Below are 12,349 nucleotides of genomic sequence, written 5' to 3' on the forward strand. Positions count from 1 at the left end.
GCCCAGCATCATCCACTCACTGGATTGGGAAACTTGATTCAGGTTACAAATAATCTCTCCCACTTTAGCCCTGATTACCTTGTCTCCAAAGCACTTCTGCTGCATAAGAGCAGGGACAATATGCAGGAAGGAGGATTTATCCATGCAGCTTAGAGTGTTATGCCCTTCCCTTTACTACAGAGATTAAACCAATTAATTAACAGCCAGCTGCCAGTGAAAATGGCTTTCCCCTTCCCTTCCCTCAGCAATTCTTCTCTATTTCTTCAGCTGATCTGACCCAAATCTGAGTCAGCTTAGAGAGCTAAACATGCAGAAAACAATATATTCCCATTTATGTCGTTACTTTCCTACAAGTTTAGCTCACTGTTACAGTGGCCTAATGAGTGTCTCTGCTAACAGGGCAGGAAGGCACAGGTGTAAATCAAGGGAGAATAGCAGGAAGTCCCTTTCATCAGTAGCCTTTCATCAGTCATCAAATCAGGCAGGTATACTAGCACCACGTCCTGAGTGAGGGCTAGGCAACAGAAACAACTCCATTTTCCTTCTATCAGCCAGAAACCTCAGAGAAAACAGACATTAATATTCCCTTACCTCATCACATAGTTATTTGACTTTCTTGAAGTCACCAAGTAAGTTCTTATCCCGTGTTTCTTCTTTACTCGTGTCAGCAGAAATTTCCATGGAGCCAGGCTATTCACTATCCTCATAACTATCCCCCTGCTATTACACCAGCCATGAGGAATGTATAAGAAACACACCAAACAATACTCAGTTGTGCCAGATAAAAACTGAGATCAGACAGCTCTCATAAAGAACAAATACACATTAACAATGTCTTTACAGCAGAATCTCATTTAATTCCATTTAAAACAAAGAAATTAGAGCAATATTAATGCATTCATTTTAATTGGGGATAATTACATTTAATTAGTTGCGCTGATTCAATTACATAGGAACAGAGATGCATTCTGATAGCACTGGAATGCAGCATAGGACAAGAAATGCTCCAAGAAGCCTGTCAGAAATGAAAGAATCCACATGATGAGAAACAGGAGACAAAGGAATTATTCCAGACTTGATCTGTGGCCCAGTCTAGTATCTGTCCCAGATGACATAAGCACATAAGCTTCAGAAGGTAAAAACAAGCCCCAAAATACACAAAACCACAAAGCGTTGGAGGATATTTCTACCCCCCCGACTACACTGTAATGATCTCTTCAACAAGACGTCTCACATTCCTTATAATCTTTTTTAGCAATAACTACTGGATTTGGATAGTTTGTAAGCCAACTAGTTGCTTGATTTTCCCTTGAACTCCTTTCTTAGTCACTCCAGTGGCTGAATTCCACTGTCTAATCATACACAGGATAACAGGCTTAAGGTGGCTAAAGAAGCAGTAGATAAGTTGGCTTTAATAAGACTTTTGATGCTGTTGCTAGATAGGAATGTATCTAATACTCTATCTAATACCATAAGCAGGGTCAGATGAAGGTCAGGTGAAAATTCACTCCTTAAAAGAGCAATTATGAATATATTACCATCAAAACAGAAACAGATTTCAAACATGATCAAAATGATAGCAAAGGAAGCATCAAAGGTGACAAAAAACTCCCAAAAGGTACTTTTCCTTACCCAGTCTGATGGAAAAAAAGGGAACTCTGGATGGCTTCTCCTCTTGTTCTCAAAGAGCACAGCAGTCATAAGAGACACCCAGCAGTGAGAGCCTGTGTCTAAGATATTGTACTGAAGAATCCATACACACAATGTTTGAGGAATATTTCATTCATTTTATTAACTGAATCAATACGGAAATCTGTGTTTTTCCTATACACAGAAACTTCCACACACATATATGTACCTCAATCTTTCTTTAATAACTTGAGATTCTCTAAAGATTAATTAAGATCCAGTGTAAGGTTCCTGGTTTCCTGACAAATGAAAACATTCAAGCTTCTGCTGTTTTGGGGTTGTTTCTCTCTTGCTTTTTTGTTTTCCCTCTGCACCACCCCAGTTCCAGTGGAGCCATAAATGGCCAGGCCTATTCTCAGATTTATGAATCCACCAAATATCAGCCTCTGGGACAATTTCCAGAGCATAACCTTCCTCTGTAGAGTCTGCCTGAATCCACCCTGTTAACCTGCAGTTTGCACATGTAAGACAAAAAGGCAAAAAAAAAAAAAAAGAAAAAAAAAAAAAAAGGGATATTTGAGGTCTACTGAGCAGCTCAGTATCAACTCTACAGTAACATGTAGCTCTTTAAAGTTCATCCTCTCCGCCCTCGCTACTTTTATACTTTTATATATACGCCCTCTAGGCAGACTTTTATAGGGAATTACTTCGCTGTTACTCAGAGCCTCTGGGAGCCGTGAGGCTGTTCGATGCCCACTGGAAGCTCAGCGCGGGCGAATGCGCAGGGCTGCATCACACGTCACTAAGCGGAGCGGGATGCGGGGGGAACCCGGCACCGCCCTGCCCACCCTTCCCTCAGCGCGTCCCGCCGCGCCGCGCGCTACCGCCGCCCCGCCCCGCCCGCTCCACGGCGCAGCCCGGTAACGGCGACGCTCCCTCCGCCGGCACGGGACCCCTCAGCCAACCGCCTCCCCTCTTCTTGGAAGGCGCCGGGCCCGCCGGCCAATCGCGAGCCGCCGTGCTGTGCGGTGCCGGCGTTCCTCGGCGACCGCTTCCGCCCGGCGCTGTTGCCATGGTCACGGGACGCCCCGGCCGGGCCGCCGCCTCAGGGTCTCCCGCACCCCAGCACCCCCCGGGCCCAGCCTGGGCAATGAAAACACGAGCGGCCTCAGTAGAGTCCAGGAGATTGTTTATTGCTTTTACCAACTTTCTGAAACGTTACAAAAGATAATGTTATTCTAGCAGTAATTAAAACAACACAAAGGCTGAATCTTTCACATTAAAGACAAGTCTGAGAGTTGTGTTTTCTGTATAAACTGAATATTGATTCTACAGCTGGAATAATGTTTTCATTTGCTTTGGATTTGTTTATAAAGTAAGAAAACGTCACTGTAATTAGAAAAGCAGTCATAAAAAATTCGAACCATACAGTATGTAATCACATTTCAAATAAAGAGCATTAAAATCAAAACTGCAGTTCAGCTGCAGAAGCTGAACCTGGAAGACACCTTTGCACAGGAGCATCAGCAACAATAGAAAGGAAAACACTATAAATGATGTGTCTTTCCAATAAAATCATTTAGAAAAGTATCAATTTTCAAATTCATTATTCCAAATAAATGTCAACAGATACTAAACTCAACATGAAAGTGTCTTTAGGTAAAGTTCAATGCCAACTACAAAGTCCTATAAGTTTTCACTAAAAACATTATAAAATAAAATTGACTTAAACTTACTGAGCAATTTGTTTATAGCACTACACTTATGCTGACTCAAAGCTGTGTGCATCTATAGTCTTAAAATTTGCCATAAAATAAATTACTGTTGGTATAAACAAAGTATTTCCCACGTTTTACTGTACTTGATAATTTTGTCCTAGATGAGTAATTAAAACATTACTAATCATAAGAAAGCAAAAAGAAAACTAAGCTCACTGTGGTGCTCGCCTGACAGATTACATTTGTGAACTGAAAGTAATGAACCATTTTACTTTATGATTTACAGAACCTATGTACAAGACAAACCCTTTAGAGCAGTGCAGGCTCTGTGATGTGACACCCATTTGTTACAGATATATTTTACAGCCCATCGAACCTGCCTTTGCAAAGGGCACGAGTTAGGAAGTGACTGTATAAAGACAGAGATGCAGGTGAAGCAAATGATAACTTAGATGAGAACTTGCATTAAATGCAGAAAAATTGGCTAAGATACTTGGTTGAAAAAGATCCCAAACCATTAGGGCACCAAGTTCTACCCTGACAGGTTTTATGATGACAAACTTGGCAATTTGGAACATTTCATGGAACAACTGCATAAAATATTATGTTATAGCTGCAAAATTAATCTAGGAGGAAATGGTCATTAACTTGGGCATATGTAAACAGAATGAAAAACGTGTCACTGTAATACATATGAAAATAGTAAGAATGAGTTTTCCAGAATATAATTTAAACACAAAGCTGCATTTTAAGTGATACATTTTAGATGATAATTTAAATGGAGTGGTCAAAATTAAGACCTACATTTAATGTAAACATTCATATTTATAAATAAATTAGAAAAAAAAAAGGAAAAAGGAAAAAGAAGAAGAAGAAAAAAAAAAAAAAAAAGAGGGACTTCCTGAGGTGGCTCTGCAGCCAGGTACACAGTAGCACTAAGCTCCATTCCAGGAAACCAAGGCATTTATAAAAAGTGCAGGGTTGTTTATTTTCCTCTAACTGTTGGAATGGAAATCCATTGGCGTAGTTTTTACAGGGCTTAAGCCCTATGGAAAAAAAAAAATCAGTGCACAGCAATTATCACTGCTCTTTTGCATCCATTAAGGCAAAACATGTATCTACATACAATAAACTATATCCTTAGCTGTTTTATCTTAATACTATGTGTGACTTTAAAGCAGAGGTGTAAAATGACCAGCGAATCACTTAACCATATGTTAGCAACAGGGATTTATGCACTTAATACCAGATCTTCTCCTGTTCATATGGGAAGAAAGTGCAAGTGCACCTCCTGCCCAAGAACACTGGAACTAAAGGTCACTGTAAACTGGTTTGCCAAGTCATGGTATTTCTGGCACTGATTAAAATATCTACACAATTAAATAAATACTTTGATTAGACTTGTGGGGCTTTGGTTTTGTTTTCTTTCAACTCTACCCAAAATATACCCACTTCTTGTAACATTGACCAAAACTTAACCCTTCTGAAGCAGAAGCCAAATACAAGGTGTGCAGCACCATGGAACCCTGATTTCCAGCATTAAAGAGTTAGAAATCCAAGAGGCTTCTAGTAATTTTTTGAGTCTTTGGAAATTGTTGCAGGACACTGAACACAAAACATAAAATACTACTGGGAAGACAAAAGTACTATGTTGTGGATGATGCTACATAAAATGCTCAGAATATCTCTTCCCTCCTTGATTCAGAGGAAGAGGTACTTAGTAGTCAACTACTGACATGCAGATGGGCTTGTTTGGGGTTTTTTAATAACAGAAAGTTTTGAGAAACCATCTCCTGTAGTTTCCCTGTATCTCAATTTAGTCAGAGGGTAAACATGGGCTATTTTCTGAAAGAGCACAAAGTCAAACTAAGGCACAAGCTACACTATTATCTAAGAATGAAGGTCATTACACAGTATTGGTCGAACCACTTATGCAGACCTCACTTGCTTTGCCACTGACCTGAGCCTTTGTTATGACAGTTTGGATACCATTATTCATATTGCTGTACACTACGATTTCTTTTCTTTAAACTGTCTTCTCAGAATTCACTCAAATGAAAAAAGGAAAAAAATGTTAAATAATTGCACTGCATTTAAAGAGAACAGTAACAATTCATGTAATGTAAATACTATTTTAAAATGTTTCTATTTATTCCCACTGATTGCTTTATTTTTGTAATATACAATTATCTTCTCTACAGGTGACACTTGGCTGAAGAGCACCAAAATTCCACCTCAGTGGTATTTTCAGATAAAGTCTGCCCTCCTCCAAAATCAGCTTCTTTTGCACTTGTTGAGAATTTTATCACTTGGTCCATGGTAAAACTCTCAACTTTGCCAAAAGCAGAATTAAACAAACAGCATCTTCTAATATTAAATGAACACAGATTCTGATTAAAGCCATTGTAATGCATCCAGAAAGGGCTAGTGGCAATTCAGAATGTAAAGAGATAATGTTGGAAATTAAAGCCAAAAAAAAACTAAGGCATAAGGCAAAAAAATATTAATAATGGAAACTGCACAGGTAAGTGATCAAGATTTTCATTTATATATAAAATTCTCATTATTTCAAATATTATAATGCTAAACACTAGAACTTGAAAATGTAAGTACAATAAATGCACTGACTGCATCTTTATCAGTGGAGTCCCCAAAACATCCCATTTACTTTAATAAATGAATATTTATTTTTTTCAATTCCTCTTACATGATAAAAATTTATACTAATTAAAATAAATAAAGTGTTTAAAAATAAGTTGGTGTGCTATCATATATGCCCTTTACAACGGAGAGGATCAGAACTGTACATACAAATACCACAAGCAATTAGTAATCCACAAAATAATACTGATCATAAACCTACTCCAGAACTGAACTACAGCTAATTTAATCAAATACACAGTAAATTAAAAAATGTATTAACCAAGAAATATATTTGATGAAGATATGAAATACTTTAAAATCTTAGAGCTGAGTAAATCAGACTCTGAAAATTGATGGGAAAAAAATGTAAGCAAAAACAGGAAGAAAAGAATTCAAGAGTACTGATGTGGTAAGTATTTTTAACTTCCTATAGACCAATTGCCGCCTGTAAATCCAATTTATATTGTGTAAACATGGAGTGTCCAGAATGGCAAATACTGACTTGGGACTGTAACTACCATTGCTGCACTCATATTGCTACTGGACAATAATGAAAACCCAAGAGAACTCAAAAAAAAAGAAACAAAGAAAGCAGCACACCAGGGTATTTAGATACATTTTAAGGCTTAACTAACCACCTGACATAGGGCTCTAGGCCACTTCTGTAAAATAGGAGAGACAGAATACAGAAAACACTAGCATGGAGTGGAAACATAAAACACAGTAGTTCTTGTCAACAGCACATTAATATTTGTTCTATGAAACCACCAAAAAAAGTATACCCTGCAAAAACAAGCACTAATTGCCTGCATTGAAAACAAAACTTCTGTAGCGCACATTATAAACAGAGGTATTGCGAAACTTTAAGCAATGTGGACCAGTAATCATCAGCAAAAGCTGATGTAACTTTTATGCACATATTGATTACTGAAAATAAAAAGCATTCACTACAGTCTTCCTATTTAAAATGAAAATAAAATTTCCAATAAAATAAATAGCTGAAGTGTGATTACCACTTATCTTATTTATGGGGAGATCTTTGCATTATGCAAGCATATCTACAGTGCCCTAAACAATGGCAGAAATTAAATATATGTTGCTCCTTAAATTGGAAATCACACTTCCATGGTATATTATCCTACAGTGATATATATACACAAACAAATACACTTAATTCCCATTGGTTCCATTCTATAAAGATGTTTCAGCATCCACATATCTTACAACGTGTGTATTTTCCACTTCTATTTTCACACTTTCTGGTTTTTCAGGGCTGTTTGAAAACAAAGAAGAAAATGTAAGGTTTGGGTCACTTTAGGAAAGGTTAACTTTCAAACATTTTATGCTTCACAATAAACACTGAAAGTATTTACATAAGGATGCTTTTATGATGAGGTATTTCTATTACATTTTAGTAATTGTTAAATGCTATTCACAGGAACAGTACAAACTTAAAGAGAAAACCGCAATATCTCATCCATAAATGCCATATCGAATTCCACTGGTTTTACTGACTTGAAACTGTTAATGCAAAACATCTTCAAAAACACACAAAAAAATAAAACCCCAACATAGCCTGAAAAACTGTCTAGTTAAAAATACTCAAAAATACATAGCAAGCAATATTATTAATACTTCTTTATTCTCAGGCAGGAAAACCATTTTGTTCACAAGACTGGGAAAACATTTCAGTCTGCTCAAAAGGGGGAACCACGCTTCCAACAACAGCAGAGGACAGTAAGAAACCTGTGCAAGTGTCCCTTCAAGTGAACCTTTAGGGTCTTTAGAAGACCCTAAAGACAAATGGCAACTGCAAAACTGACACTCTCAGGGACACAGACACTGAACAGTGCCTGACCAAAGGACAATAAGGAATGTCCTGAGGTAGCTGCAAGTCAGTAGAAAATGAAATGAAACAGTATTAAGAGGGAGAATGAGTTTTAGAAGAGACAACACATCTGTAGAGTTGCTCTTTAAGGAGAAAAAAATATTAGAAATTCATGCAAAGAGAAGAATTCTGGGTCTCCTTAGAAAATACAAGTGTGCCAGGACTCCACAGAGTGTGTAAACTATGACAGATGGCTGAGGTAGAAAGAAAAGGCAATCTGGATCACTTCAGAAAGACAAACAAATTAGAAAACGATTTTTTAAAAAATACATTATCATTAATAAATCATGCCAACCTACACAACAAGTCATGTGGAATTATAAAAGACATGCTTGCTTTGAACTGCATTAGTATTTGAATACAAATCTGAAAATAGCAGTGCCTACAGAACCATTTTTATGACAGCACTTAATGTCTGTCTGTACCACTCGATGAAGACAGTTATGCAGAAAAACCTTAACAGAAGCGAAATGGGTAATTTACTGGGAATTACTTTTGACTGACCAGTAGTGACATCTCTGAATCTCAACAGCACACAAAGAAAGTGTAGGAAATACCTCAAAACAGCAACCAATTAAGATAAGGCTCAAGAAGTCTGCCTTCCAACATTTTCCAGACTAATGCAATATCAGATTGCCTGTTAAAAAGCTAGTTTCTGGCACCAGTGGTTTTATTTTCAATTTGTAGTTTTATCAAGTTCCCTACTAAGATGGAATTTTTACTGTACTAAGCTCAAGCAAGGTATGTTATGAAATCAAAGGGGAATGTCTTCTAGCAAAACATGACAAATAGATGGAATAACGAATACAAGGCTAAGCAGAACAAAGAACACTGCAAACTGGTCAGAAGCCTGATTTTCTAATGCTGCATATAATTCCATGCTAATTTAACCTACTCAGGACACAGGAAAGTAAGAGATGGAATTGTACTTAGAACTGCCTGAAAACCAAATTTAAAAATCTTAATTCTTCTGGACAAAGAAATACAGGTCTCTGTCTCTTCAATCCTTATACACCCAATGGCTACCAGAGATACACTAGAAGCATCCAAAAATTCTGTTATGGGTTGTTGAGAATTTAGCATGAAAGAAGAAAGCCAATTAAATAAGGAGGGTATATTGACACACATGCTCTGTTACCTATTTAATGCCTTTATCATGTGTCTTCTTGACAGTCTCATTTGTGTGGTACTCAAGTTTTGAAAATATTTTAATTAAATGTGTTTAACATTTAAAAATGTTCCAACAGTACAGCCTAGACATTCACTTGGGCAGTAATGTTAAACATTCTCTCCTCACCATGATCTCTTTCACCAAGATGCAATTTTATACAAAACCTGACAATTTTGTATCTCTGAAATATGTCTTCCTTTGACAGAATTGGCTGAAAGGGATCAACAAACAGAAGATGCATACAACAGACAAGAAGATTGCTTGAGTTTAGTTTTCCAAGGCAAACATGCCCATCCTCTCCTTTCCTACACAAAAACTACTAAGCAATAACTGCATGGATGTGATGGAACAGTCCACAGATACCAGTCCCTATAAATTACAAGCTTTTGAGGAAGTTGGGAATACTCCACATAAATAACCATGTTTTGGCTTGTTTCCCTTGACAGATTTAGCCAGACAGGGAAGAAACCAGGACAGAAGAGCAGAATGATACACATCGTACACAGACTTCATTCTTTGATGGGGAGCTCATGGAGAAAATGGCTACTGGCCAGCACAGAAGAAGCCTGACAGCTTACAGGCAATGTTCACAGCACTGAGGACTCGTGATCTGTCCATGTACTTCATTCAAGTGTATTTCACATTCAGTGAAGACAGTATTTGAGACAGGTTAAATTTTTAGATATTAAAAATGAGTTGAGGAAAAGCAATCCAAGCAACCCACCCACCCACAAAATCATGGGGCTGATCCTAGGGCAGCACGAAGCAACAAGGAAAGTGTTGGACTTACCTTTTATTCTCAGTAGAATTTGTATTGTTGAGGATCAAACCACTCCCATGCTCATATACACTCTAATATTTAGAAATCCTAACCTCACCAGAGTAGTAAACACTTATATTAAGAAAATACATAGTAACTTTAAAATTATTAATCAAAATAATATATTTAATAAAATAGTAATAAAATTATTCCTTATAGACATGGATAAACTTCAGAGAAAAGAGGAAAAATTAAGCTCAAATTCAAGTTCTTTGAAAGTAAAAAGTCACTAACTCAGACTTATGAACCACATACACTTTTTTTTAGATACACTTCAGTAACTAAAAGTGCAGCTGCTAAACACCAGACAAGTTAGAAAACACATGAGTAATTATAGCTACCTCAGGTTAGCTCTGGTTACTTTGGCATTCTCAGTACTCATGGAAAGAGCCTTCCACTGTGCAGTTTTGGCCATTTCGTCTGATATGTTTACAACTGAGGGATCAGTGCTAAAGAACAAACATACTTTCTAGTTAGTATTCAATTCCTTGCAACACTATTATACTTACTGTCACTCATCATTTACATCAGTTGTGCCTTCTTTCAATATTTACACAGCCACAGGACGAGTTCATCTCTTTAAAGTATACTTCAATAAAAACCTGAAAATTCAACTCACTAGCACTACCATAATCACATAGCATCTCAAAACAGTTTTTTTACATAGATACCAGAGAGATATTGAGAATACTTGAGAGGTAACTCATACCTAACTTGAGAAAATTATTTTGCATGCTCAGAAATAATGGATTGAATCACACTACTGTGCTGAGGTTTTCACTAATCAGTTACTTTAAGTGGCTTCTAGCAAATAATTGAGGGCAAAAGAGCAAAGGTCAATAAAATTTTAAAAATTCAGGTAAGATTTGAAACTATTAAAAATCTAGAAAGTCCAGTTATCTGGATAAATTACAAAGTTTTTTTTTTTTGTCCAAAGCCTTATTAGACATTTTGCAAGGTTCTTCTGCCAGACCACTCCCCTCCCAAGTGCTGCAGAAGACAAGTTTACCCTCACAGATGCTAAGTTTTTAAAGCCTATTTCCACTGTTGCCCTCCACACAGTTACATGTACAGCAGACATAGGTGTTTTAGGACTTTAGGACTGTTTTCTGTTCTGTACCAAATTTTAGCTTAAGAATCTACGCCAGGTTGTCTGTAAGTTTTTCAAATGGCAGAAAAAATTTTCAAAGCCATTTTTCCTCAGGGATCCCTACAAGATGCAAGGCAGCAGAATACATACAAAACACACAGTTGATGAAATCACAGCTCTACTGTGAGAGCAATTAGCAATCCAATTTTTTTTTTTAAAGATTAGCATTTGCCTTTTTCATTTGGGTTGCTAAAGTCTGATTAAGACTGCTCTCAGAGTAGACAACAGCACTCAGCAGAAATGTCTAATCCAAATTTCTGCCTGTTCCCAACTCACACCAGGGTATACCTGGTACTACCCTAGATCCATAGGAAGGCCAATTTTTAACCTAAGAAACCTTATTATTAGAGACAAAAATAAAACATGTAAGCTATTTTTCTGTCACATCTTCAGGGCGTGTTGGAACAGTTGAGAATACCTGACAACTCAGCTAAATACAACACCAGCAAGGGAGACACCAACTGAGACAAAATGCCTACCAAGGCTGAAAGAACCTCCATGACTGAAATTCCAGTACTTGCTTTCCTGGAAGAGAACCTCTTCTCACATTTATGTCTAGAAAATAACCCTTTAAAGTAAAAATGGTTGCCTGTAAAATGGGAGTTTTCTACCACAGAAATTACTGACTTTAACCCTCGCTTAAGTAAACCAAAGAATTACACACTTAGATTTCTTCTGAAAAATCCAAGTGGCTGGTAAACACATGGCTCAACTGATGCTATTAGTTGCTTAATGCTCAGTATTTCATGCACAGTAACACACAAATATTCCAAAAAAACTGACCAAGGACGCTTCTTCACCTTTAGTACAGCTGGTTGAAATTGAGTCATCTGATCTGTTCAAGATGGTCACGTAAATTTATAATTAGGATAGTGTTTTAAAAAACAATGCAGAATAAAAATACTAATGTAGCACCATGAGATATCTTCATATTTCCTAATCATGGCTAAGTTACAAGCTTGGGAAAAAATGTTATTTCAACTCCTACATAACCGCCTTAATATAAAGCAAATTACAGCATCTGATACAAGAACTTTTACAAGACCAACATTAATTTATACCTGTATTTCAGGTTTTTTCCAGGAAAATCCAAATTTGCTTCTCCATATGCAAGGTGTACACTTTCACTGTCTGAAAACATTCTCTCTGCTTCCTGTAAATTTCAAGTAAGAAGTTTTTAAAATTACGCAGCAGAAACCGAAGAAGTATCTTATTCTGACAGTTATTCCATAGGGATAAGAAACACTTCCGTGTAGGTACCGGAATTGAATGCAGGAGATGGAACTCAGGACCTTTTCTCTTAGAAGAGTTTTATTAAGGCAGGGAACAT

The 12,349-nt window shown here is 37.1% G+C and overlaps 1 protein-coding gene across 10 annotated transcripts in view; it reads right to left on the bottom strand.

Annotated features, from left to right (window-relative positions):
- Positions 1-2,801: 2,801 nt before the first annotated feature.
- Positions 2,802-12,349, bottom strand: part of SLC4A7 (solute carrier family 4 member 7) — a 93,078-nt gene continuing 83,530 nt past the window's right edge. For all 10 annotated transcript variants that reach the window (XM_085051145.1, XM_085051144.1, XM_085051151.1 and 7 more), the window contains 3 exons: positions 12,081-12,172; positions 10,211-10,318; positions 2,802-7,263 (listed from right to left, as the gene is read on the bottom strand). In XM_085051145.1, the coding sequence (XP_084907271.1) occupies positions 7,182-7,263; positions 10,211-10,318; positions 12,081-12,172 (282 nt within the window). In that variant the 3' untranslated portion in view covers positions 2,802-7,181. The remainder of the gene's footprint in view (positions 7,264-10,210; positions 10,319-12,080; positions 12,173-12,349) is intronic.

This window comes from Lichenostomus cassidix, chromosome 2 (genome assembly GCF_008360975.1).
Source record: "Lichenostomus cassidix isolate B80296 chromosome 2, HeHo_3.0, whole genome shotgun sequence".
Classification (NCBI taxonomy): Eukaryota; Metazoa; Chordata; class Aves; order Passeriformes; family Meliphagidae; genus Lichenostomus; species Lichenostomus cassidix.